Source organism: Stegostoma tigrinum, chromosome 43 (genome assembly GCF_030684315.1).
Source record: "Stegostoma tigrinum isolate sSteTig4 chromosome 43, sSteTig4.hap1, whole genome shotgun sequence".
NCBI classification, from domain to species: Eukaryota; Metazoa; Chordata; class Chondrichthyes; order Orectolobiformes; family Stegostomatidae; genus Stegostoma; species Stegostoma tigrinum.
In genome coordinates, this window is record NC_081396.1 from 6,428,268 (window position 1) to 6,454,161 (window position 25,894).

Here is a 25,894-nt window from a genome sequence, read left to right on the forward strand (position 1 = left end):
GAGGGTCGTGTTGGGGCTGTACATGGATATGGGTCAGGGCCGCTTTGGGAATACTGCGTCCAATCCCGTCTCCCTGCTGTAGGGAGGATGGTGTGAAAGGGTTCGGATAAGAGTTACAGGGATGTCGGAGGGTTTGAGCTACAGGGAGAGGCCGGGGCTGTTTTCCCCGGAGTGTCGGGGGCTGAGTGGGGGGGGGACCTTATAGAGGTTTATAACATCGGGAGGGGGAATGGACAAGGTCTTTCCCCCCCCAAGGGAGGGGGGAGTCCAAAACTAGAGGGAGGGTAGGTTTAAACGTGGGAGGGGGAAGGTTTAAAAGGGACCTGAGGGGCAACATTTTCACACAGAGGGTGGGGGGGAAGGAGCTGCCGGAGGAAGTGGGTGGGGGCCGGTACAGTTACAGCCTTTAACAGGCATCGGGATGGGGACGTGGATAGAAAGGGGTTAGAGGGACAGGGGGCCAAATGCTGGCAGATCAATTTATGATCATTTGGGTCGGCACGGACGGGTCGGGCCGAAGGGTCTGTTTCTGTGCTGCACACCTCCACGCGACTCTGCGAAAGCGAAATAGTGCCAAGGTCGAAGGTCTGAGACAAACAGGGGATGCTGGAGGAACTCAGCAGGGCCTGGCAGCAGCCGTGCGGAGGGACAGATCTGTCCTGACTCTTCCTCAGGAGCCCAGTCCAACATTCGGGGGATGTCGCTTCGAACCTCCTCATGCGAAGGGGCCGAAGTGTGCACGCGGTCCAAAACTGACGTCGCGAGCCCGCGCTTGCAAAGTCACGTAGAGAACAGCAGTGAGGCCGTTCAGCCCCTCTGGCCTGCTGCCCCTGTCCCCCGATCCCCCCCTGCTTTCTCCTCCCTGTTTTTTTTCCCTGCGAGCTCCGTCGGGCTCCCTTCCCAAAACATTTTGGCCCTGAATGCTTTCCGTTGCGGAGGAGTTCCCACCCGCTCTCTGGGCCAAGACATCTCTCCCGGCCATCGATTAGCAGCTGAGAGGAAAATCCGACCCAGGGGGTAAGGAGGGAGACCCCAATTCATGGAGAGGTTTGGCGTGGCCCTGGGCTGGTGCAGACTGTAAACCCCTGAGGGACACTCAGCACGGCATCCCGGTTTTCCATGACACCTCCAATTTTAGCGTCGTCTGCCAACTCTACGGGTAGGAAGGGTTCCAGAGGGCCAAACACCGGGAAATGGGACCGGATCAGTTTGGGGTAGTCCCTGGGCCGAAGGGTCTGCTTCTGTGCCACACGGCACTACGGCTCACTTAACCCACCGCCCCCCCCCCCCCCACCCACCCCGGGTTCTTGCAATCATATCCTCATCACAAGTGCAACCCCCACCCCAAACCCCCAACATTTTGTATAACCTGCACCGTCCTCTACCTGGCCACCAGTGACAGCAAATAGTTAGGACTCAATGAGGAATTGGCTCGAGCAGGGATAGAATGGATGCTGGTCATCTGGCTGAATGCCTCGAGCATCCAACTGGATATCATTGTAATCAACACACTCCCCGCCCCACCCCACCTCTCCCCCAGACTCTCTCTCTCTCTCCGTCTGTTTCTCTCTCCATCACTGCCTGTCTTCCCTCTCTCTTTGTCTGTGTGTCTCTTTCACTCTCTCTCCATCTCTTCTTTCCCAGAGTGTTTCTCTCTTCCACTCTTGCACTCTCTCTTTCTCCCTCTCGCTCTCACCAGTTCTCAATCTCCTGGTCTCTCTCTCTCTGACTTCTTTTGTCTAGTTCTCCCTTTCACTCACCGTCTCTCTCTCTCTCTCTCTCTCCTCTCTCTCTCTATCTCTCTCTCTCTCTCTCTCTCTCTCCCACACACACCTCTGTACAATCTGTCTCACCTCCCCCCCCACCGTATCTCTCCGTCTCTGCATTTTGGTGTCTCGTACACTGACTCACCTCTGTCAGCTTCTGTTCCTCTCTCTCTCTCTCTCTCTCAGTCTCTCTCTCTCTCTCTCTCAGTCTCTCTCTCAGTCTCTCTCTCCCTCTCTCTGTTTCTCTCTCTCACTGTCTCTCTGTCTTTCCCTCTCTCTCTCTCTCTGTGTCATCTCTCAGTCTTTCTATTTATCTCCATCTCTCTCTTTTTCTGTCTCTCTCTGTCTGTCTCTCTCTCTCTCTGTCTGTCTCTCTCTCTCTGTCTTTCCCTCTCTCTCTATCTCACTCTCTCTCTGTCTCTGTCTTTCCCTCTCTCTCAGTCTCTCTCTCCCTCTCTCTGTTTCTCTCTCTCACTGTCTCTCTCTTTCCCTCTCTCTCTCTCTGTGTCATCTCTCAGTCTTTCTATTTATCTCCATCTCTCTCTCTCTTTTTCTGTCTCTCTCTGTCTGTCTGTCTCTCTCTCTCTCTCTGACTCTGTGTTGTCTCTCTATTTATCTCTGTCCTCCTTTCCCACTCCCTCTGCCTTCCTCTCCCGCGCTACCTCCCATCCACCCACCACCCCTTGATTCCTGCCTCGCTCCATCTCTCCGATGGGAAGGGCGGGGTAGCGTGGTGGGGATAAGATGCCCAGAAATTCTGGGGGGGTGGGGGGTTGCAGCGGACCAGGAGAAGGATGTGCGGGGAGAGTGGGGGGGGTGGGTTGGAAATGTCGAGGGAGGGCTGATGGCTGTTTGCTTTGTGCGAGCAGACTGAAACCCGAGAACCCCTCCCCTTCACCAGCTGCTCCCTGCTCACTCTGAGCTCAATGTTTTGACAGTTATCAGCATCAACTCCCTCTCAATCAGTGAGCGACAAGGCCACGGCAGAACAACGCTCAGAGGCTTCGGGAATCACCTGCGACACACAGGTAACAGGGGAGCCCAGTGAGGCACATCCCGGGCTGCTGGCTGCCTCCAGCTCTCGCTCATTTATCTCTGCAATTCATTCTCTCTCTCTCTCTCTCTCTCTCAATCTGTGCCCCAGTCTGCCTCTCCCTCTCTCTCAATCTGTGCCCCAGTCTGCCTCTCCCTCTCTCTCAATCTGTGCCCCAGTCTGCCTCTCCCTCTCTCTCTCTCTCAATCTGTGCCCCAGTCTGCCTCTCCCTCTCTCTCTCTCAATCTGTGCCCCAGTCTGCCTCTCCCTCTCTCTCTCTCTCAATCTGTGTCCCAGTCCGCCTCTCCCTCTCTCTCTCTCTCAATCTGTGTCCCAGTCCGCCTCTCCCTCTCTCTCTCTCTCTCAATCTGTGTCCCAGTCCACCTCTCCCTCTCTCTCTCTCTCAATCTGTGTCCCAGTCTGCATCTCCCTCTCTCTCCTCTCTCAATCTGTGTCCCAGTCTGCCTCTCCCTCTCTCTCTCTCAATCTGTGCCCCAGTCTGCCTCTCTCTCTCTCTCAATCTGTGTCCCAGGTCTGCCTCTCCCTCTCTCTCTCTCTCAATCTGTGTCCCAGTCTGCCTCTCCCTCTCTCTCTCTCTCAATCTGTACCCCAGTCTGCCTCTCTCTCTCTCTCTCTCTCAATCTGTGCCCCAGTCTGCCTCTCTCTCTCTCTCAATCTGTGTCCCAGTCCACCTCTCCCATCTCTCTCTCTCTCAATCTGTGTCCCAGTCCGCCTCTCCCTCTCTCTCTCTCTCTCAATCTGTGCCCAGTCTGCCTCTCCCTCTCTCTCTCTCAATCTGTGCCCCAGTCTGCCTCTCCCTCTCTCTCTCTCTCAATCTGTGTCCCAGTCCGCCTCTCCCTCTCTCTCTCTCTCTCAATCTGTGCCCCAGTCTGCCTCTCCCTCTCTCTCTCTCAATCTGTGCCCCAGTCTGCCTCTCCCTCTCTCTCTCTCTCTCAATCTGTGCCCCAGTCTGCCTCTCTCTCTCTCTCTCTCAATCTGTGCCCCAGTCTGCCTCTCTCTCTCTCTCAATCTGTGTCCCAGTCCGCCTCTCCCTCTCTCTCTCTCTCAATCTGTGTCCCAGTCCGCCTCTCCCTCTCTCTCTCTCTCTCAATCTGTGCCCCAGTCTGCCTCTCCCTCTCTCTCTCTCAATCTGTGCCCCAGTCTGCCTCTCCCTCTCTCTCTCTCTCTCAATCTGTGCCCCAGTCTGCCTCTCCCTCTCTCTCTCTCTCAATCTGTGCCCCAGTCTGCTCTCCCTCTCTCTCAAATCTGTGCCCCAGTCTGCCTCTCCCTCTCTCTCTCTCTCAATCTGTGTCCCAGTCTGCCTCTCCCTCTCTCTCTCTCAATCTGTACCCCAGTCTGCCTCTCCCTCTCTCTCTCTCTCTCAATCTGTGCCCCAGTCTGCCTCTCCCTCTCTCTCTCTCTCAATCTGTGTCCCAGTCTGCCTCTCCCTCTCTCTCTCTCTCAAGCTGTGTCCCAGTCTGCCTCTCCCTCTCTCTCTCTCAATCTGTGTCCCAGTCTGCCTCTCCCTCTCTCTCTCTCTCAATCTGTGTCCCAGTCCGCCTCTCCCTCTCTCTCTCTCAATCTGTGTCCCAGTCTGCCTCTCCCTCTCTCTCTCTCTCAATCTGTGTCCCAGTCCGCCTCTCCCTCTCTCTCTCTCAATCTGTGCCCCAGTCTGCCTCTCCCTCTCTCTCTCTCTCAATCTGTGTCCCAGTCTGCCTCTCCCTCTCTCTCTCTCTCAATCTGTGTCCCAGTCTGCCTCTCTCTCTCAATCTGTGTCCCAATCCGCCTCTCTCCCTCTCTCTCAATCTGTGTCCCAGTCTGCCTCTCCCTCTCGCTCTCTCTCAATCTGTGCCCCAGTCTGCATCTCCCTCTCTCTCTCTCTCAATCTGTGCCCCAGTCTGCATCTCCCTCTCTCTCTCTCTCAATCTGTGTCCCAGTCTGCCTCTCCCTCTCTCTCAATCTGTGTCCCAGTCTGCCTCTCCCTCTCTCTCTCTCTCAATCTGTGTCCCAGTCTGCCTCTCTCTCTCTCTCAATCTGTGTCCCAGTCTGCCTCTCCCTCTCTCTCTCTCTCAATCTGTGCCCCAGTCTGCCTCTCCCTCTCTCTCTCTCTCTCAATCTGTGTCCCAGTCTGCCTCTCCCTCTCTCTCTCTCTCAATCTGTGCCCCAGTCTGCCTCTCCCTCTCTCTCTCTCTCAATCTGTGCCCCAGTCTGCCTCTCCCTCTCTCTCTCTCTCAATCTGTGTCCCAGTCTGCCTCTCTCTCTCTCTCAAGCTGTGTCCCAATCCGCCTCTCTCCCTCTCTCTCTCTCTCAATCTGTGTCCCAGTCTGCCTCTCTCTCTCTCTCAAGCTGTGTCCCAGTCTGCCTCTCTCTCTCTCAATCTGTGTCCCAGTCTGTCTCTCTCTCTCTCTATCTCTCTCTCTCGATGATTTATTCCTCGCTGTTGTATTTTTGTTCACCCTCGCTTCTGACCCAGCATCTTGCTGCAAGCCCCGGTCTAATTCTTTCAGATTCTCGATGCCTTCCTCCATCCCTGTCTCTCTCTCTCTCTCTTTGTTCGCTCCCTCCGTCTCCCTCCCTCTCTCTCTCTCTCTCCGTGAGTGTGAGTGCAGGCTGGATTCTGCCTCAGCATCTGCATTTTGGACGTGAGTAGGCCAGATAAATGGGAGCATTTGTCTGTCTGTGTGTGCTATATATCTGTGTGTTCTTGAGTACACGTGTGTGTGTGTATTTGCATGTGCCTGTGTGCACATTTGTGATGAAGATCTGTGCGTGTGTGTGTGTGCATTCATTTGAGTGTGTGCATGCTTATTTGTGTGCTTGTGTGTGCATTGAGTGAGTGTGTGTGTGATGACGGAAACATGCGAGTGAGTGTGCAAGTACTTGTGCGAATGTGGGTGCACATGTGGGTGTGTGTGTGAGAGACATATACAAATCTAGTGCACATGCGTGAGCCTGCAGTGTCCGTGTGTCTGTGGAGCTGTACACATGCTCATGTATGTGTGTAAGGAGACACACATGTCTGTGTACAAACCTGACACACTCGCACTCTCCCCATTGCCTGGGCTGTGCCCTCGGCATCTCTCACAACGGCCCCCATCAGCTAAACACACCCGTCCGCAACACACACACTCACACACACTTACACACTCACTCACACACACACACTCTCACACTCACACACACACCCTCACACACACACACTCTCGGTCTGTCTCAGTGTCTCTCCCCCCCTGTCTCTCTGTGTTGTGCTCCGTCTGTCTCAGTGTCTCTCCCTCCCTCTCTCTCTGTGTTGTGCTCGGTCTGTCTCAGTGTCTCTCCCTCCCTCTCTCTCTGTGTTGTGCTCGGTCTGTCTCAGTGTCTCTCCCCCCCTCTCTCTCTGTGTTGTGCTCGGTCTGTCTCAGTGTCTCTCCCTCCCTCTCTCTCTGTGTTGTGCTCGGTCTGTCTCAGTGTCTCTCCCCCCCTCTCTCTCTGTGTTGTGCTCGGTCTGTCTCAGTGTCTCTCCCTCCCTCTCTCTCTGTGTTGTGCTCCGTCTGTCTCAGTGTCTCTCCCTCCCTCTCTCTCTGTGTTGTGCTCGGTCTGTCTCAGTGTCTCTCCCCCACTGTCTCTCTGTGTTGTGCTCGGTCTGTCTCAGTGTCTCTCCCTCCCTCTCTCTCTGTGTTGTGCTCGGTCTGTCTCAGTGTCTCTCCCTCCCTCTCTCTCTGTGTTGTGCTCGGTCTGTCTCAGTGTCTCTCCCTCCCTCTCTCTCTGTGTTGTGCTCGGTCTGTCTCAGTGTCTCTCCCTCCCTCTCTCTCTGTGTTGTGCTCGGTCTGTCTCAGTGTCTCTCCCTCCCTCTCTCTCTGTGTTGTGCTCGGTCTGTCTCAGTGTCTCTCCCTCCCTCTCTCTCTGTGTTGTGCTCGGTCTGTCTCAGTGTCTCTCCCTCCCTCTCTCTCTGTGTTGTGCTCGGTCTGTCTCAGTGTCTCTCCCTCCCTCTCTCTCTGTGTTGTGCTCGGTCTGTCTCAGTGTCTCTCCCTCCCTCTCTCTCTGTGTTGTGCTCGGTCTGTCTCAGTGTCTCTCCCTCCCTCTCTCTCTGTGTTGTGCTCGGTCTGTCTCAGTGTCTCTCCCTCCCTCTCTCTCTGTGTTGTGCTCGGTCTGTCTCAGTGTCTCTCCCTCCCTCTCTCTCTGTGTTGTGCTCGGTCTGTCTCAGTGTCTCTCCCTCCCTCTCTCTCTCGGTCGGACCGGAATCACGGTGAATGTTTGACGATGCCAGACTGATAACTGGTGGGAGATTAGTTTGCGTGTTGTTGCTGCACTGTTTCTGTCAGAACCTCCCAAACAACGCAGGGCGACGCCAACAGCCACACGACCAAGAGCCGGTTTGTTCAGGCTCAGGCACAGAGCCAACGCGGTGCCACTTCGCCGGAGCTGAATCTCAGAGTTCGGGTCACCTCGGCTCAGGACACAGAGGCAGGCGGCGCAGGCTCCGTTACAAATACCCACCGACTACGGCTAACCCACCCAGACCGGCACATCCCTGTGCACTATGGGTAATTCCCCACGGCTAACCCACCCTAACCCGCACATCCCTGTGCACTATGGGTAATTCCCCACGGCTAACCCACCCTAACCCGCACATCCCTGTGCACTATGGGTAATTCCCCACGGCTAACCCACCCTGACCCCCACATCCCTGTGCACTATGGGTAATTCCCCACGGCTAACCCACCCTAACCCCCACATCCCTGTGCACTATGGGTAATTCCCCACGGCTAACCCACCCTGACCCACACATCCCTGTGCACTATGGGTAATTTCCCACGGCTAACCCACCCTAACCCCCACATCCCTGTGCACTATGGGTAATTCCCCACGGCTAACCCACCCTGACCCCCACATCCCTGTGCACTATGGGTAATTCCCCACGGCTAACCCACCCTAACCCCCACATCCCTGTGCACTATGGGTAATTCCCCACGGCTAACCCACCCTAACCCCCACATCCCTGTGCACTATGGGTAATTCCCCACGGCTAACCCACCCTAACCCGCACATCCCTGTGCACTATGGGTAATTCCCCACAGCTAACCCACCCTAACCCGCACATCCCTGTGCACTATGGGTAATTCCCCACGGCTAACCCACCCTAACCCGCACATCCCTGTGCACTATGGGTAATTCCCCACGGCTAACCCACCCTAACCCCCACATCCCCGTGCACTATGGGTAATTCCCCACGGCTAACCCACCCTAACCCGCACATCCCCGTGCACTATGGGTAATTCCCCACGGCTAACCCACCCTAACCCCCACATCCCCGTGCACTATGGGTAATTCCCCACAGCTAACCCACCCTAACCCCCACATCCCTGTGCACTATGGGTAATTCCCCACAGCTAACCCACCCTAACCCGCACATCCCCGTGCACTATGGGTAATTCCCCACGGCTAACCCACCCTAACCCGCACATCCCTGTGCACTATGGGTAATTCCCCACGGCTAACCCACCCTAACCCACACATCCCAGTGCACTATGGGTAATTCCCCACGGCTAACCCACCCTAACCCGCACATCCCTGTGCACTATGGGTAATTCCCCACGGCTAACCCACCCTGACCCCCACATCCCTGTGCACTATGGGTAATTCCCCACGGCTAACCCACCCTAACCCGCACATCACTGTGCACTATGGGTAATTCCCCACGGCTAACCCACCCTAACCCCCACATCCCTGTGCACTATGGGTAATTCCCCACGGCTAACCCACCCTAACCCGCACATCCCTGTGCACTATGGGTAATTCCCCACTGCTAACCCACCCTAACCCGCACATCCCTGTGCACTATGGGTAATTCCCCACTGCTAACCCACCCTAACCCGCACATCCCTGTGCACTATGGGTAATTCCCCACTGCTAACCCACCCTATCCCGCACATCCCTGTGCACTATGGGTAATTCCCCACGGCTAACCCACCCTAACCCACACAACCCTGTGCACTATGGGTAATTCCCCACGGCTAACCCACCCTAACCCACACATCCCTGTGCACTATGGGTAATTCCCCACGGCTAACCCACCCTAACCCGCACATCCCTGTGCACTATGGGTAATTCCCCCACGGCTAACCCACCCTAACCCCCACATCCCTGTGCACTATGGGTAATTCCCCACGGCTAACCCACCCTAACCCCCACATCCCTGTGCACTATGGGTAATTCCCCACGGCTAACCCACCCTAACCCCCACATCCCTGTGCACTATGGGTAATGCCCCACGGCTAACCCACCCTAACCCCCACATCCCTGTGCACTATGGGTAATTCCCCACGGCTAACCCACCCTAACCCCCACATCCCTGTGCACTATGGGTAATTCCCCACGGCGAACCCACCCTAACCCACACATCCCTGTGCACTATGGGTAATTCCCCACGGCTAACCCACCCCAACCGGCACATCCCTGTGCACTATGGGTAATTCCCCACGGCTAACCCACCCTAACCCGCACATCCCTGTGCACTATGGGTAATTCCCCACGGCTAACCGACCCTAACCCCCACTTCCCTGTGCACTATGGGTAATTCCCCACGGCTAACCCACCCTAACCCGCACATCCCTGTGCACTATGGGTAATTCCCCACGGCTAACCCACCCTAACCCACACATCCCTGTGCACTATGGGTAATTTCCCACGGCTAACCCACCCTAACCCGCACATCCCTGTGCACTATGGGTAATTCCCCACGGCTAACCCACCCTCACCTGCACATCCCTGTGCACTATGGGTAATTTCCCACGGCTAACCCACCCTAACCCACACATCCCTGTGCACTATGGGTAATTCCCCACGGCTAACCCACCCTGACCCACACATCCCTATGCACTATGGGTAATTCCCCACGGCTAACCCACCCTAACCCGCACATCCCTGAGCACTATGGGTAATTCCCCACGGCTAACCCACCCTAAACCGCACATCACTGGGGCACTGTGGGTAATTTCCCACGGCTAACCCCCCCTAACCCGCACATCCCTGTGCACTATGGGTAATTCCCCACAGCTAACCCACCCTGACCGTCACATCCCTGTGCATTATGGGTAATTCCCCACAGCTAACCCACCCTAACCCGCACATCCCTGTGCACTATGGGTAATTTCCCACGGCTAACCCACCCTAACCCGCACATCCCTGGGCACTATGGGTAATTTCCCACTGCTAATCCACACTGACCCGCACATCCCTGTGCACTATGGGTAATTCTCCACTGCTAATCCCCCCTAACCCTGTCCATCTCTGGGCACATTGGGTAATTTGCCCTTGACGTGCCCACACTAACCTGCTCACAGGAGGGCGTATGATGACCTGGACGACGAGGCAAATTGGCCGACCCCCAGATTTGCGGGGAACCCTCTGAGTGAGCGACATCGAGAGGCTTTGAGAGCGCAAATGGTCTCGTGGCGGGCAGGGGATTGTGTTTGTTGCGTTCTCAAATGTGCCAAGCGAGGCGGATGAGAAATCAGGAGCCAGTGCAGGACTGAGGGCGCGAGAGGCTCATGGAGGCCCACAGCGAGTTTAACCGGTAAATGTTTGCAGATCACCGCAAGACGGCCGGAGCTGTGGGAGCAGTGTGAGACAGAGAGAGAGAGAGACCGGGCACCGACACAGTCTCTCGTCCCCTCCCACTGGGGAATCGCTGCCCCAACCACAGAGAGAAGGGGAGAGCCGAGTGCCATGGCGGAGGGGGAGCGGGAGCTGGCGGAGTTGCAGGAGACATTCCGAAGGTTCGCCATCCACGGGGACACAAAGGCAAGTGGGCACGACATGACGGGGAAGAATTTCGCTAAACTCTGCAAGGACTGTAGGGTCATCGATGGGAAAACCGTGACGGGCACTGACGTGGACATCGTCTTCACCAAGGTCAAGTAAGTGGGCATCTGGACAGGCACCAGGCTCTCTGTACGCCCCCCACCGGCCCCCTCAGGGAGATATCTGTACGCTGACTGGTGTCTCTCAGTCCCCTCTCTCTCTCGGGGAGATATCTGTACACTGACTGGTGTCTCTCAGTCCCCTCTCTCTCAGGGAGATATCTGTACACTGACTGGTGTCTCTCAGTCCCCCCTCTCTCTCTCAGGGAGATATTTGTACACTGACTGGTGTCTCTCAGTCCCCTCTCTCTCAGGGAGATATCTGTACACTGACTGGTGTCTCTCAGTCCCCCCCCTCTCTCTCTCTCAGGGAGATATCTGTACACTGACTGGTGTCTCTCAGTCCCCTCTCTCTCAGGGAGATATCTGTACACTGACTGGTGTCTCTCAGTCCCCCCTCTCTCTCTCAGGGAGATATTTGTACACTGACTGGTGTCTCTCAGTCCCCTCTCTCTCAGGGAGATATCTGTACACTGACTGGTGTCTCTCAGTCCCCCCCCTCTCTCTCTCTCAGGGAGATATCTGTACACTGACTGGTGTCTCTCAGTCCCCTCTCTCTCAGGGAGATATCTGTACACTGACTGGTGTCTCTCAGTCCCCCCTCTCTCTCAGGGAGATATCTGTACACTGACTGGTGTCTCTCAGTCCCCCCTCTCTCTCAGGGAGATATCTGTACACTGACTGGTGTCTCTCAGTCCCCTCCCTCTCTCTCAGGGAGATATCTGTACACTGACTGGTGTCTCTCAGTACCCCCCCTCTCTCTCAGGGAGATATCTGTACACTGACTGGTGTCTCTCAGTCCCCCTCTCTCTCTCAGGGAGATATCTGTACACTGACTGGTGTCTCTCAGTCCTCTCTCTCTCAGGGAGATATCTCTACACTGACTGGTGTCTCTCAGTCCCCTCTCTCTCTCTCAGGGAGATATCTGTACACTGACTGGTGTCTCTCAGTCCCCGCTCTCTCTCTCAGGGAGATATCTGTACACTGACTGCTGTCTCTCAGTCCCCCCCTCTCTCTCGGCGAGATATCTGTACACTGACTGGTGTCTCTCAGTCCCCTCTCTCTCAGGGAGATATCTGTACACTGACTGGTGTCTCTCAGTCCCCCCCCCTCTCTCTCTCAGGGAGATATCTGTACACTGACTGGTGTCTCTCAGTCCCCCATCTCTCTCTCAGGGAGATATCTGTACACTGACTGGTGTCTCTCAGTCCCCTCTCTCTCAGGGAGATATCTGTACACTGACTGGTGTCTCTCAGTCCCCCCCCTCTCTCTCTCAGGGAGATATCTGTACACTGACTGGTGTCTCTCAGTGCCCCCCCTCTCTCTCTCAGGGAGATATCTGTACACTGACTGGTGTCTCTCAGTCCCCCCTCTCTCTCTCAGGGAGATATCTGTACACTGACTGGTGTCTCTCAGTCCCCCCTCTCTCAGGGAGATATCTGTACACTGACTGGTGTCTCTCAGTCCCCTCTCTCTCGGGGAGATATCTGTACACTGACTGGTGTCTCTCAGTCCCCCCTCTCTCAGGGAGATATCTGTACACTGACTGGTGTCTCTCAGTCCCCCCCCCCTCTCTCTCTCAGGGAGATATCTGTACACTGACTGGTGTCTCTCAGTCCCCCCTCTCTCTCTCAGGGAGATATCTGTACACTGACTGGTGTCTCTCAGTCCCCCCTCTCTCAGGGAGATATCTGTACACTGACTGGTGTCTCTCAGTCCCCTCTCTCTCGGGGAGATATCTGTACACTGACTGGTGTCTCTCAGTCCCCTCTCTCTCTCAGGGAGATATCTGTACACTGACTGGTGTCTCTCAGTCCCCTCTCTCTCTCAGGGAGATATCTGTACACTGACTGGTGTCTCTCAGTCCCCTCTCTCTCACGGAGATATCTGTACATTGACTGGTGTCTCTCAGTCCCCTCTCTCTCAGGGAGATATCTGTACACTGACTGGTGTCTCTCAGTCCCCTCTCTCTCTCTCAGGGAGATATCTGTGCACTGACTGGTGTCTCTCAGTCCCCCCCCTCTCTCTCTCTCAGGGAGATATCTGTACACTGACTGGTGTCTCTCAGTCCCCCCACCTCTCTCTCTCTCAGGGAGATATCTGTACACTGACTGGTGTCTCTCAGTCCCCCCTCTCTCTCAGGGAGATATCTGTACACTGACTGGTGTCTCTCAGTCCCCCCTCTCTCTCTCAGGGAGATATCTGTACACTGACTGGTGTCTCTCTGTCCCCTCTCTCTCTCTCAGTGAGATATCTGTACACTGACTGGTGTCTCTCAGTCCTCTCTCTCTCAGGGAGATATCTCTACACTGACTGGTGTCTCTCAGTCCCCTCTCTCTCTCTCAGGGAGATATCTGTACACTGACTGGTGTCTCTCAGTCCCCTCTCTCTCAGGGAGATATCTGTACACTGACTGGTGTCTCTCAGTCCCCTCTCTCTCTCTCAGGGAGATATCTGTACACTGACTGCTGTCTCTCAGTCCCCCCCATCTCTCTCGGCGAGATATCTGTACACTGACTGGTGTCTCTCAGTCCCCTCTCTCTCTCTCTCAGGGAGATATCTGTACACTGACTGGTGTCTCTCAGCCCCCTCTCTCTCTCAGGGAGATATCTGTACACTGACTGCTGTCTCTCAGTCCCCCCGCTCTCTCTCGGCGAGATATCTGTACACTGACTGGTGTCTCTCAGTCCTCTCTCTCTCAGGGAGATATCTGTACACTGACTGGTGTCTCTCAGTCCCCTCTCTCTCTCTCAGGGAGATATCTGTACACTGACTGGTGTCTATCAGTCCCCTCTCTCTCTCAGGGAGATATCTGTACACTGACTAGTGTCTCTCAGTCCCCTCTCTCTCTCAGGGAGATATCTGTACACTGACTGGTGTCTCTCAGTCCCCCCTCTCTCTCTCTCTCAGGGAGATATCTGCACACTGACTGGTGTCTCTCAGTCCCCTCTCTCTCTCAGGGAGATATCTGTACACTGACTGGTGTCTCTCAGTCCCCCCTCTCTCTCTCTCTCAGGGAGATATCTGTACACTGACTGGTGTCTCTCAGTCCCCTCTCTCTCTCTCAGGGAGATATCTGTACACTGACTGGTGTCTCTCAGTCCCCTCTCTCTCAGGGAGATATCTGTATACTGACTGGTGTCTGTCAGTAAGCTCTCTCTCTCTCAGGGAGATATCTGTACACTGACTGGTGTCTCTCAGTCCCCCCCCTCTCTCTCTCTCTCAGGGAGATATCTGTACACTGACTGGTGTCTCTCAGCCCCCTCTCTCTCTCAGGGAGATATCTGTACACTGACTGGTGTCTCTCAGTCGCCCCTCTCTCTCTCTCTCAGGGAGATATCTGTACACTGACTGCTGTCTCTCAGTCCCCCCGCTCTCTCTCGGCGAGATATCTGTACACTGACTGGTGTCTCTCAGTCCCCTCTCTCTCTCAGGGAGATATCTGTACACTGACTGGTGTCTCTCAGTCCCCCCTCTCTCTCTCTCTCAGGGAGATATCTGTACACTGACTGGTGTCTCTCAGTCCCCTCTCTCTCTCTCTCAGGTACGTCTCTGTACACTGACTGGTGTCTCTCAGTCCCCTCTCTCTCTCAGGGAGATATCTGTACACTGACTGGTGTCTCTCAGTCCCCCCCCTCTCTCTCTCTCTCAGGGAGATATCTGTACACTGACTGGTGTCTCTCAGTCCCCCCTCTCTCTCAGGGAGATATCTGTACACTGACTGGTGTCTCTCAGTCCCCCCTCTCTCTCAGGGAGATATCTGTACACTGACTGGTGTCTCTCAGTCCCCTCTCTCTCAGGGAGATATCTGTACACTGACTGGTGTCTCTCAGTCCCCCTCTCTCTCTCAGGGAGATACCTGTACACTGACTGGTGTCTCTCAGTCCCCTCTCTCTCATGGAGATATCTGTACACTGACTGGCGTCTCTCAGTCCCCTCTCTCTCAGGGAGATATCTGTACACTGACTGGTGTCTCTCAGTCCCCTCTCTCTCAGGGAGATATCTGTACACTGACTGGTGTCTCTCAGTCCCCCCTCTCTCTCTCAGGGAGATACCTGTACACTGACTGGGGTCTCTCAGTCCCCTCTCTCTCTCTCTCAGGGAGATACCTGTACACTGACTGGGGTCTCTCAGTCCCCCCCCTCTCTCAGGGAGATATCTGTACACTGACTGGTGTCTCTCAGTCCTCTCTCTCTCAGGGAGATATCTGTACACTGACTGGTGTCTCTCAGTCCCCTCTCTCTCAGGGGGATATCTGTACACTGACTGGTGTCTCTCAGTCCCCCCTCTCTCTCAGGGAGATATCTGTACACTGACTGGTGTCTCTCAGTCCCCCCTCTCTCTCTCAGGGAGATATCTGTACACTGACTGGTGTCTCTCAGTCCCCTCTCTCTCAGGGGGATATCTGTACACTGACTGGTGTCTCTCAGTCCCCCCCCTCTCTCAGGGAGATATCTGTACACTGACTGGGGTCTCTCAGTCCCCCCCCTCTCTCTCTCTCAGGGAGATATCTGTACACTGACTGGTCTCTCTCAGTCCCCCCTCTCTCTCTCTCAGGGAGATATCTGTACACTGACTGGTGTCTCTCAGTCCCCCCCCCCTCTCTCTCAGGGAGATATCTGTACACTGACTGGTGTCTCTCAGTCCCCCCCCTCTCTCTCTCTCTCAGGGAGATATCTGTACACTGACTGGTGTCTCTCAGTCCCCTCTTCTCTCTCTCTCAGGGAGATATCTGTACACTGACTGGTGTCTCTCAGTCCCCCCTCTCTCTCTCAGGGAGATATCTGTACACTGACTGGTGTCTCTCAGTCCCCTCTCTCTCAGGGAGATATCTGTACACTGACTGGTGTCTCTCAGTCCCCTCTCTCTCTCTCAGGGAGATATCTGTACACTGACTGGTGTCTCTCAGTCCCCCCTCTCTCTCTCAGGGAGATATCTGTACACTGACTGGTGTCTCTCAGTCCCCCCTCTCTCTCAGGGAGATATCTGTACACTGACTGGTGTCTCTCAGTCCCCCTCTCTCTCAGGGAGATATCTGTACACTGACTGGTGTCTCTCAGTCCCCTCTCTCTCTCTCTCAGGGAGATATCTGTACACTGACTGGTGTCTCTCAGGGAGATATCTGTACACTGACTGGTGTATCTCAGTCCCCTCTCTCTCTCAGGGAGATATCTGTACACTGACTGGTGTCTCTCAGTCCCCTCTCTCTCTCTCTCAGGGAGATATCTGTACACTGACTGGTGTCTCTCAGTCCCCCCCCCTCTCTCTCTCTCAGGGAGATATCTGTACACTGACTGGTGTCTCTCAGTACCCCCTCTCTCTCAGGGAGATATCTGTACACTGACTGGTGTCTCTCAGTCCCCCCCCTCTCTCTCTCTCAGGGAGATATCTGTGTTATTAAGTATTCACACACTGCTCCTGCTCTACAGGGCCAAGGCTGCCCGTGTGATAACGTTTGAGGAGTTCCGTCAGGCTCTGAAAGAGTTGTCGAGGAAACGGTTTAAGGACCTGTCCGAAGAGGAAGCCATCGAAGCGATCTACTCCCTCACTGCGGGGAAGGAGCCAGCGCTGGTCGGCGTTACGGTTTGTAGCCAAGCTCTCCCAGACGTGAGCAGGCCCCAGTACCGAGGAACCATCCTGCACGTGCCTTTCTTACAGTCCCGAGCTCCCTCTGGGGCGGATAGAGGCCGTTCGGCCTATTGAGGAAATCTGTAACCATAGTATTCCCCACGGCTAACCCACCCTGACCCGCACATCCCTGTGCACTATGGGTAATTCCCCACGGCTAACCCACCCTGACCCGCACATCCCTGTGCACTATGGGTAATTCCCCACGGCTAACCCACCCTAACCCCCACATCCCTGTGCACTATGGGTAATTCCCCACGGCTAACCCACCCTAACCCCCACATCCCTGTGCACTATGGGTAATTCCCCACGGCTAACCCACCCTAACCCCCACATCCCTGTGCACTATGGGTAATTCCCCACGGCTAACCCACCCTAACCCGCACATCCCTGTGCACTATGGGTAATTCCCCACGGCTAACCCACCCTAACCCGCACATCCCTGTGCACTATGGGTAATTCCCCACGGCTAACCCACCCTAACCCCCACATCCCTGTGCACTATGGGTAATTCCCCACGGCTAACCCACCCTAACCCACACATCCCTGTGCACTATGGGTAATTCCCCACGGCTAACCCACCCTAACCCGCACATCCCTGTGCACTATGGGTAATTCCCCACGGCTAACCCACCCTAACCCGCACATCCCTGTGCACTATGGGTAATTCCCCACGGCTAACACACCCTAACCCCCACATCCCTGTGCACTATGGGTAATTCCCCACGGCTAACCCACCCTAACCCGCACATCCCAGTGCACTATGGGTAATTCCCCACGGCTAACCCACCCTAACCCGCACATCCCTGTGCACTATGGGTAATTCCCCACGGCTAACCCACCCTGACCCCCACATCCCTGTGCACTATGGGTAATTCCCCACGGCTAACCCACCCTAACCCCCACATCCCTGTGCACTATGGGTAATTCCCCACGGCTAACCCACCCTAACCCGCACATCCCTGTGCACTATGGGTAATTCCCCACGGCTAACCCACCCTAACCCGCACATCCCTGTGCACTATGGGTAATTCCCCACAGCTAACCCACACTGACCCGCACATCCCTGTGCACTATGGGTAATTCCCGACGGCTAACACACCCTAACCCCCACATCCCTGTGCACTATGGGTAATTCCACACGGCTGACCCACCCCAACCGGCACATCCCTGTGCACTATGGGTAATTCCCCACGGCTAACCCACCCCAACCGGCACATCCCTGTGCACTATGGGTAATTCCCCACGGCTAACCCACCCTAACCCGCACATCCCTGTGCACTATGGGTAATTCCCCACGGCTAACCCGCCCTAACCCCCACATCCCTGTGCACTATGGGTAATTCCCCACGGCTAACCCACCCTAACCCCCACATCCCTGTGCACTATGGGTAATTCCCCACGGCTAACCCACCCTAACCCCCACATCCCTGTGCACTATGGGTAATTCCCCACGGCTAACCCACCCTAACCCCACATCCCTGTGCACTATGGGTAATTCCCCACGGCTAACCCACCCTAACCCGCACATCCCTGTGCACTATGGGTAATTCCCCACGGCTAACCCACCCTAACCCGCACATCCCTGTGCACTATGGGTAATTCCCCACGGCTAACCCACCCTGACCCCGCACATCCCTGTGCACTATGGGTAATACCCCACGGCTAACCCACCCTAACCCGCACATCCCTGTGCACTATGGGTAATTCCCCACGGCTAACCCACCCTAACCCGCACGTCCCTGTGCACTATGGGTAATTTCCCACGGCTAACCCACCCTAACCTGCACATCCCTGTGCACTATGGGTAATTCCCCACGGCTAACCCACCCTAACCCGCACGTCCCTGTGCACTATGGGTAATTTCCCACGGCTAACCCACCCTAACCCGCACATCCCTGTGCACTATGGGTAATTCCCCACGGCTAACCCACCCTAACCCCCACATCCCTGTGCACTATGGGTAATTCCCCACGGCTAACCCACCCTAACCCACACATCCCTGTGCACTATGGGTAATTTCCCACGGCTAACCCACCCTAACCTGCACATCCCTGTGCACTATGGGTAATTTCCGACGGCTAACCCACCCTAACCCCCACATCCCTGTGCACTATGGGTAATTCCCCACGGCTAACCCACCCTAACCCCCACATCCCTGTGCACTATGGGTAATTCCCCATGGCTAACCCACCCTAACCCGCACATCCCTGTGCACTATGGGTAATTCCCCACGGGTAACCCACCCTAACCCCCACATCCCTGTGCACTATGGGTAATACCCCACGGCTAACCCACCCTAACCCCCACATCCCTGTGCACTATGGGTAATTCCCCATGGCTAACCCACCCTAACCCCCGCATCCCTGTGCACTATGGGTAATTCCCCACGGCTAACCCACCCTAACCCGCACATCCCTGTGCACTATGGGTAATTCCCCACGGCTAACCCACCCTAACCCGCACATCCCTGTGCACTATGGGTAATTCCCCACGGCTAACCCACCCTGACCCCGCACATCCCTGTGCACTATGGGTAATTTCCCACGGCTAACCCACCCTAACCTGCACATCCCTGTGCACTATGGGTAATTTCCGACGGCTAACCCACCCTAACCCCCACATCCCTGTGCACTATGGGTAATTCCCCACGGCTAACCCACCCTAACCCCCACATCCCTGTGCACTATGGGTAATTCCCCATGGCTAACCCACCCTAACCCCCACATCCCTGTGCACTATGGGTAATTCCCCACGGCTAACCGACCCTAACCCACACATCCCTGTGCACTATGGGTAATTTCCCACAGCTAACCCACCCTAACCCCCACATCCCTGTGCACTATGGGTAATTTCCCACGGCTAACCCACCCTAACCCCCACATCCCTGTGCACTATGGGTAAATCCCCATGGCTAACCCACCCTAACCAGCACATCCCTGTGCACTATGGGTAATTCCCCACGGCTAACCCACCCTAACCCCCACATCCCTGTGCACTATGGGTAATTTCCCACTGCTAACCCACCCTAACCCGCACATCCCTGTGCACTATGGGTAATTCCCCATGGCTAACCCACCCTAACCAGCACATCCCTGTGCACTATGGGTAATTCCCCATTGGCTAACCCACCCTAACCCGTACACCCCTGTGCACTATGGGTAATTCCCCACGGCTAACCCACCCTAACCCCCACATCCCTGTGCACTATGGGTAATTCCCCACGGCTAACCCACCCTAACCCACACATCCCTGTGCACTATGGGTAATTCCCCACGGCTAACCCACCCTGACCCCCACATCCCTGTGCACTATGGGTAATTCCCCACGGCTAACCCACCCTAACCCCCACATCCCTGTGCACTATGGGTAATTCCCCACGGCAAACCCACCCTAACCCGCACATCCCTGTGCACTATGGGTAATTCCCCACGGCAAACCCACCCTAACCGCACATCCCTGTGCACTATGGGTAATTTCCCACGGCCTACCCACCCTGACGCCACATCCCGGTGCACTATGGGTAATTCCCCACGGCTAACCCACCCTAACCCGCACATCCCTGTGCACTATGGGTAATTTCCCACGGCTAACCCACCCTAACCCCCAAATCCCTGTGCACTATGGGTAAATCCCCATGGCTAACCCACCCTAACCAGCACATCCCTGTGCACTATGGGTAATTTCCCACGGCTAACCCACCCTAACCCCCACATCCCTGTGCACTATGGGTAATTTCCCACGGCTAACCCACCCAAACCCCCACATCCCTGTGCACTATGGGTAAATCCCCATGGCTAACCCACCCTAACCAGCACATCCCTGTGCACTATGGGTAATTCCCCACGGCTAACCCACCCTAACCCCCACAACCCTGTGCACTATGGGTAATTCCCCACGGCTAACCCACCCTGACCCCCACATCCCTGTGCACTATGGGTAATTCCCCACGGCTAACCCACCCTGACCCCCACATCCCTGTGCACTATGGGTAATTCCCCACGGCTAACCCACCCTAACCCCCACATCCCTGTGCACTATGGGTAATTCCCCACGGCAAACCCACCCTAACCCGCACATCCCTGTGCACTATGGGTAATTCCCCACGGCAAACCCACCCTAACCGCACATCCCTGTGCACTATGGGTAATTTCCCACGGCCTACCCACCCTGACGCCACATCCCGGTGCACTATGGGTAATTCCCCACGGCTAACCCACCCTAACCCGCACATCCCGGTGCACTATGGGTAATTCCCCACAGCTAACCCACCCTAACCCGCACATCCCTGTGCACTATGGGTAATTCCCCATGGCTAACCCACCCTAACCCGCACATCCCTGTGCACTATGGGTAATTTCCCACGGCTAACCCACCCTAACCCGCACATCCCTGTGCACTATGGGTAATTCCCCACGGCTAACCCACCCTCACCTGCACATCCCTGTGCACTATGGGTAATTTCCCACGGCTAACCCACCCTAACCCGCACATCCCTGTGCACTATGGGTAATTTCCCACGGCTAACCTACCCTAACCCGCACATCCCTGGGCACTATGGGTAATTTCCCACGGCTAACCCACCCTCACCTGCACATCCCTGTGCACTATGGGTAATTTCCTACGGCTAACCCACCCTAACCCGCACATCCCTGTGCACTATGGGTAATTCCCCATGTCTAACCTACCCTAACCCGCACATCCCTGTGCACTATGGGTAATTCCCCATGGCTAACCCACCCTAACCCACACATCCCTGTGCACTATGGGTAATTCCCCACGGCTCACCCACCCTAACACCGCACATCCCTGTGCACTATGGGTAATGCCCCACGGCTAACCCACCCTAACCCACACATCCCTGTGCACTATGGGTAATTCCCCACGGCTAACCCACCCTGACCCGCACATCCCTGGGCACTATGGGTAATTTCCCCATGGCTAACCCACCCCAACCTGCACATCCCTGTGTACTATGGGTAATTCCATATTGCTAACCCCCCCAACCCCCACATCCCTGGGCACTATGGGTAATTCGCCACGGCTTACCCACCCTAACCCACACATCCCTGTGCACTATGGGTAATTCCCCACGGCTAACCCACCCTAACCCGCACATCCCTGGGCACTATGGGTAATTCCCCACGGGTAACCCACCCTATCCCGCACATCCCTGTGCACTATGGGTAATTTCCCACTGGTAACCCACCCTAACAAGAGGCAGCATTCTGATCCCTGGGCGATAGAAGGGAGCGTGCTGACTGCTTCTTCTCCCCTTAGTTAGGGCTGGAATAGGCCGCTCTGCCCGTCCGGTGTGCTCTCCCTCCCCATTTCTTTAGAAACCGGTGAGGCGGCTTGTCGGCCGAATTGGCCAATGTCCATCTGTCCTTCGCGTTCTCCCCTCGACCGAGGCCCTTGAAGCCGGCATCGTCCCTCCCCTCGTCTAACCCGCCTCTCCACCTCCTTCCTCGCAGAAAACCACCAAATCTGGCGCCGTCGACCGCCTCATGGACACCTCCAAGTTCACCGGCTCACACAAGGAGCGCTTCGACGAAGAAGGGAAAGGCCGAGGCAAGGCTGGCAGGGAGAACTTGGTGGAGCACACCGGCTTCGTGGCAGCCTACAAGGGCAGGGGCACCTACGACCAGAAGGTCAAAGGCACTAAATGAGCCCTTTCGGGACCGACCCACCCTCCCACCTCCCAATTAACCTTCGCGCGCCTTCTCTCTTGTCCCCCCCTACCCACCATTGACCCCGAGCCAAACCCAGCCCCAGCGCTGAACGGAACCCGTGTCAGGCACCCCGTCTCCTTTGGTCTAACAGCTCCAGCAAAGATGAGGGTCAGAAAGTGCTTCTGGGTCGGACTCCCTTTTCTGTCTCTGCGGCCCCCTCGCTCTCCCACGCCGCTCAGTTGACAATGACCCGTCGCTCTTCCAGCGTCTATATCCGACCCCCCAACCTGGCCCTGGAATGTCCTGTCGCGAGGCTGATTCGATTCCACCCCCCACCCCCCCCAACACCCCACAAGCATCACTTTAAGACCTGTGACAATCAGGTCCCTTCAGCAAGGTCAGGGAGACAGAACCCCAGCCTCCTGGCTCTCTTTCACCCCCCCTCCCCGCCGCCACCAACTGCTCCCCCAGCCTTGGGAATGAAGTGCACATCGAGGGCATGCCCGGGGTGGGGAGTTTGTTTGGGGTGGGGGTGTGGTGCAATTTAGCCATCAATCCCATCAGCCCCTGGTCTCAAACGGATCGCGCCAACAGAGATCAGAATCAAAGCCTCTGTGTGGGACTGCAGGAGGAGCAGAGGGAGCTTTACCCTGTAACTAACCCCGGGCTGTCCCCCTCCCTGGGAGTGTTTGATTGGGAGTGGGTGGCAGTGTAGAGGGAGCTTTACTCTGTATCTAACCCTGCGCTGTGCCTGTCCCTGGGAGTGTTTGATGGCAGTCGGGGGGTGCAGTGTTGAGGGAGCTTTACTCTGTGTCCAAGTGCAGAAAGGAAGTTAGCAATCCTCCCCAAATCATCCTCAGTTTGACCTCGGCAGCGGGGGCTGGGGGTATGGGGGTGTTGACCATGTGGTCATGAAGCTGGGCACAATGACCATGGACTGCAGCTTCTTGGGGGGTGGGTGGGGAGCTCAGGGGTCAGGAGGGAGAGGGCGATGGGGAGGGAAAGGATGGCATGGAGCACCAAGAGGGAGGGATGGTTGAATAGCTCTCTGTGCTAACCCTAGACGGAGGAGGGAAAATCACAGAATTGACATCTCTGGCTCCCTTCGGCCTACAGACCAGGCCGACGACATCCATAATGGCGTCCCCCTCCCCCACCCCTGCCAACCCCAACACCGGTCCCTCCACCCCAATCCCCTACCCCTGCTTTGGAGGGGTCAGAACTTGATCAACAGGGCAGGGTTTGAACCCACTCAGGGTTTGTGTGGGGGGGGGGGGGCGGCGAAATGAAATGGCATACGGTCATCCTCGGATCTAAGGGAGCCCGCCTGCCATTGCACCCCTCATGCGTTCTCGATGGGGAGGGCAGTGTGGACGACAGCCAGGGTGGGGGTGGTGTGGGGGTGCGCAGAGAGGGCGACGGGGAGGGAAAGGATGGTGTGGAGCACAGAGGGAGAGAGCGAGAGGGGAAAGAAACGGACAGGCAAACAAAGGGACTAGCTTTTGGGGAGCCGAGAGGCCGATACACCGGCGAGGAGGGCCTGGGGAGCTCCATTCCCTGGTGAGCAGCACACGGGAGGGGAGGGGGGCTGAATATACTCGGGGCTGAGCTGGAGACAGAGAGAGTTTCCAACGGGCAAGGGGGAAGAAGAGGCAGGAAAGTTGAGGGCTAGTTCGGCCATGTTGGAACGGCCGAGCCTGAAGGCCTGAGAGCCTACTCCCAATTCCAAACTTTACTTGAAGGATCTCGGCAAACACGAAGGGCACCCCCCCCCAAACCCCACCCCCCCCCGACAAATTCCTTCTGATTCCATTCATGGAGAATGTGGGGGGTGGGTAGAGATTGTAAGAATATAGTATTTTCACCTGGTCGAATGACCTGCCCTTGCTCGGTCTCTGAGGGGAGGGGGCGCGGGGATCGAAACATCGCTCCCCTACCTCCACCCCCCCCCCCCCACTCCCCGCCAGACCCACCCCCTCCCGTCTTAGACCGGCCCGTGCCAAATCGTACCCTGACCGCACGCGCTCAGAGAGAGAGCGAGACGTCTCGGCCCGTCTACTCCCTGCTCTGCCGTCCCTGGAGAAGGGGGAGGGGGAGGTGGCGGGGGGTGCACCGCGGTGCAGATGGAGGGGAGAAGGTGTGAGGTCTGGGGCTGGGGGGTGGGTGGTTTAAAGGGGAGTGTTGGGCAGCAGGAAAGTTGAGATCACAGCCCCATTGGAGGAGTATCCTCCCCCTCCGTCAATCTCTCTCTCCCTCTCTCTCTCCTGTCTCTCTATCTCTCTCTGTCTTTTCTCTATCCTGCTCTCTCTCCGTTTCTCTCTCTCCCTTCCACTGTCCCTGTCTCTCTCTCTCTCTCTCCCCTCCCTCTTGCCCTCCCGCTCTGTCTCTCTCCTCTCTCTCTCTGCGCTCTCTCTCTCCACACTCTCTCCCTTCCTCTGTCCCTGTCTCTCTCTCTCTCTCTCTCTGCATTGGGAGTGAGGGAGGGAGTCCTCAGATCTCTGAGAGAGAGAGAGAAAATAAGGGGGCTATCCCCTCACGCCCCTCGGGCTGGGGATTTGGGAGGGGGTGGGTAGCGGGGTGAGGAGAGGGAGCACGGTCGAACCCAGTTGAGCCAGCCTCCGGCAATCCCGGCAGCCGGGCGCAGTTAATGCTTTGTATGCAGTAATAAAACCAGCTCTCACATCGTGCATCTCTGCCGTGGATCTCTGACTGTCCGAGAGTCGGAAATCTGACTGTACGTTGGAAAATGTTTGGAGGTGACAGAGGCGGTGGGGAAAGAGAGAGCCACGTTTTACAATATAAAAACACACAAGAGACAGCACCCACCCCCCGACCCCCGAGACAGCGACAAACACGGCAAAAACACTGGCTCGGTCTCAACTAGAGTACTGCGTCCGATATTCGGGGGCATGTGGCTGTGGGGGGTGGTGGTGGGGTGGGGATCGAAGCCAGGGGCGAGGGGGGTGGCGTCTCCCTGACGCAGCGGGCCCGTGCCCCCATCCGCAGAGCGGGGAGAGGTCCTCGCAGAGGCCGGGAGGGGCGGGACAAGGGGTGGGGGGTGGGTGTGTGTGGGGGGGGGGGGAGCGCTGAGGGAGGTGGGGAGATCAGAGAGCGGGATGGAGGTAGGGAGGGGGAAGTGGCGGACGGGGGTGTGCAGATGACAGAGACAAGTGAAGGGGATAGTGTGGGGAGGAAGGGAGGGGGAGGTGATGGAGATGGGGAGGGGAAGGTGATGGAGGGTGGGTGAGGCAGGGAGGGGGAGGGTGAAGGGGGGGGGTGGAGGGGGAGGTGGGGAGGGGGACGAGGAACAGCAATCAAAGGTGATGATGGTGAATGGGAGAGGGGTACTCAACCTGACCTCCCCCGATGTACCCTGTCCCTTACCCACCGTGGACCCTGTCCCTAACCCACCGTGGACCCTGTCCCTTACCCACCGTGGACCCTGTCCCTAACCCACCGTGGACCCTGTCCCTAACCCACCGTGGACCCTGTCCCTAACCCACCAGAGATTTCAATTCTACCTCGCACCGGTACCCTCAGCCCCAGGTCCCCATGTCACTCGATGTTAACAGCTTCGTGAGTCCTCATTCCAAATGTCCCTCTACGCTCCACCCACATCCCTCAAACCTGCCTCCCCACTGCCCTTGCACCCCCCATCCTTAATCCCCAGATCTCTGTAACCCTGTAGGCCCCTCCAGCTTCAACCTTCCGTCTCAACCTCCTCCCTCAATGTTAACACCCCCCACCCCGGCACATCCCTCAACCCCATGGACTCTCTGTGACCCTTAAGGCCATCTACCTCTGGAGTACAAAGAACAAAGAAACCTACAGCACAGGAACAGGCCCTTCGGCCCTCCAAGCCTGTGCCGATCGGGATCCTCTGTCTAAACCTGT

General features: G+C 56.4%; 1 protein-coding gene across 1 annotated transcript in view; it reads left to right on the forward strand.

Moving 5' to 3' along the window:
* The window catches only part of LOC125449020 (tubulin polymerization-promoting protein family member 3-like), a 25,461-nt gene extending 586 nt beyond the window's left edge, over window positions 1-24,875 (forward strand). Inside the window, exons 2-5 of the mRNA XM_048524584.2 lie at window positions 2,705-2,794; window positions 10,369-10,697; window positions 16,130-16,283; window positions 21,803-24,875. Coding sequence (XP_048380541.2) covers window positions 2,705-2,794; window positions 10,369-10,697; window positions 16,130-16,283; window positions 21,803-21,997 — 768 coding nt within the window. The 3' untranslated portion in view covers window positions 21,998-24,875. The remainder of the gene's footprint in view (window positions 1-2,704; window positions 2,795-10,368; window positions 10,698-16,129; window positions 16,284-21,802) is intronic.
* The last annotated feature ends 1,019 nt before the right edge of the window (window positions 24,876-25,894 follow it).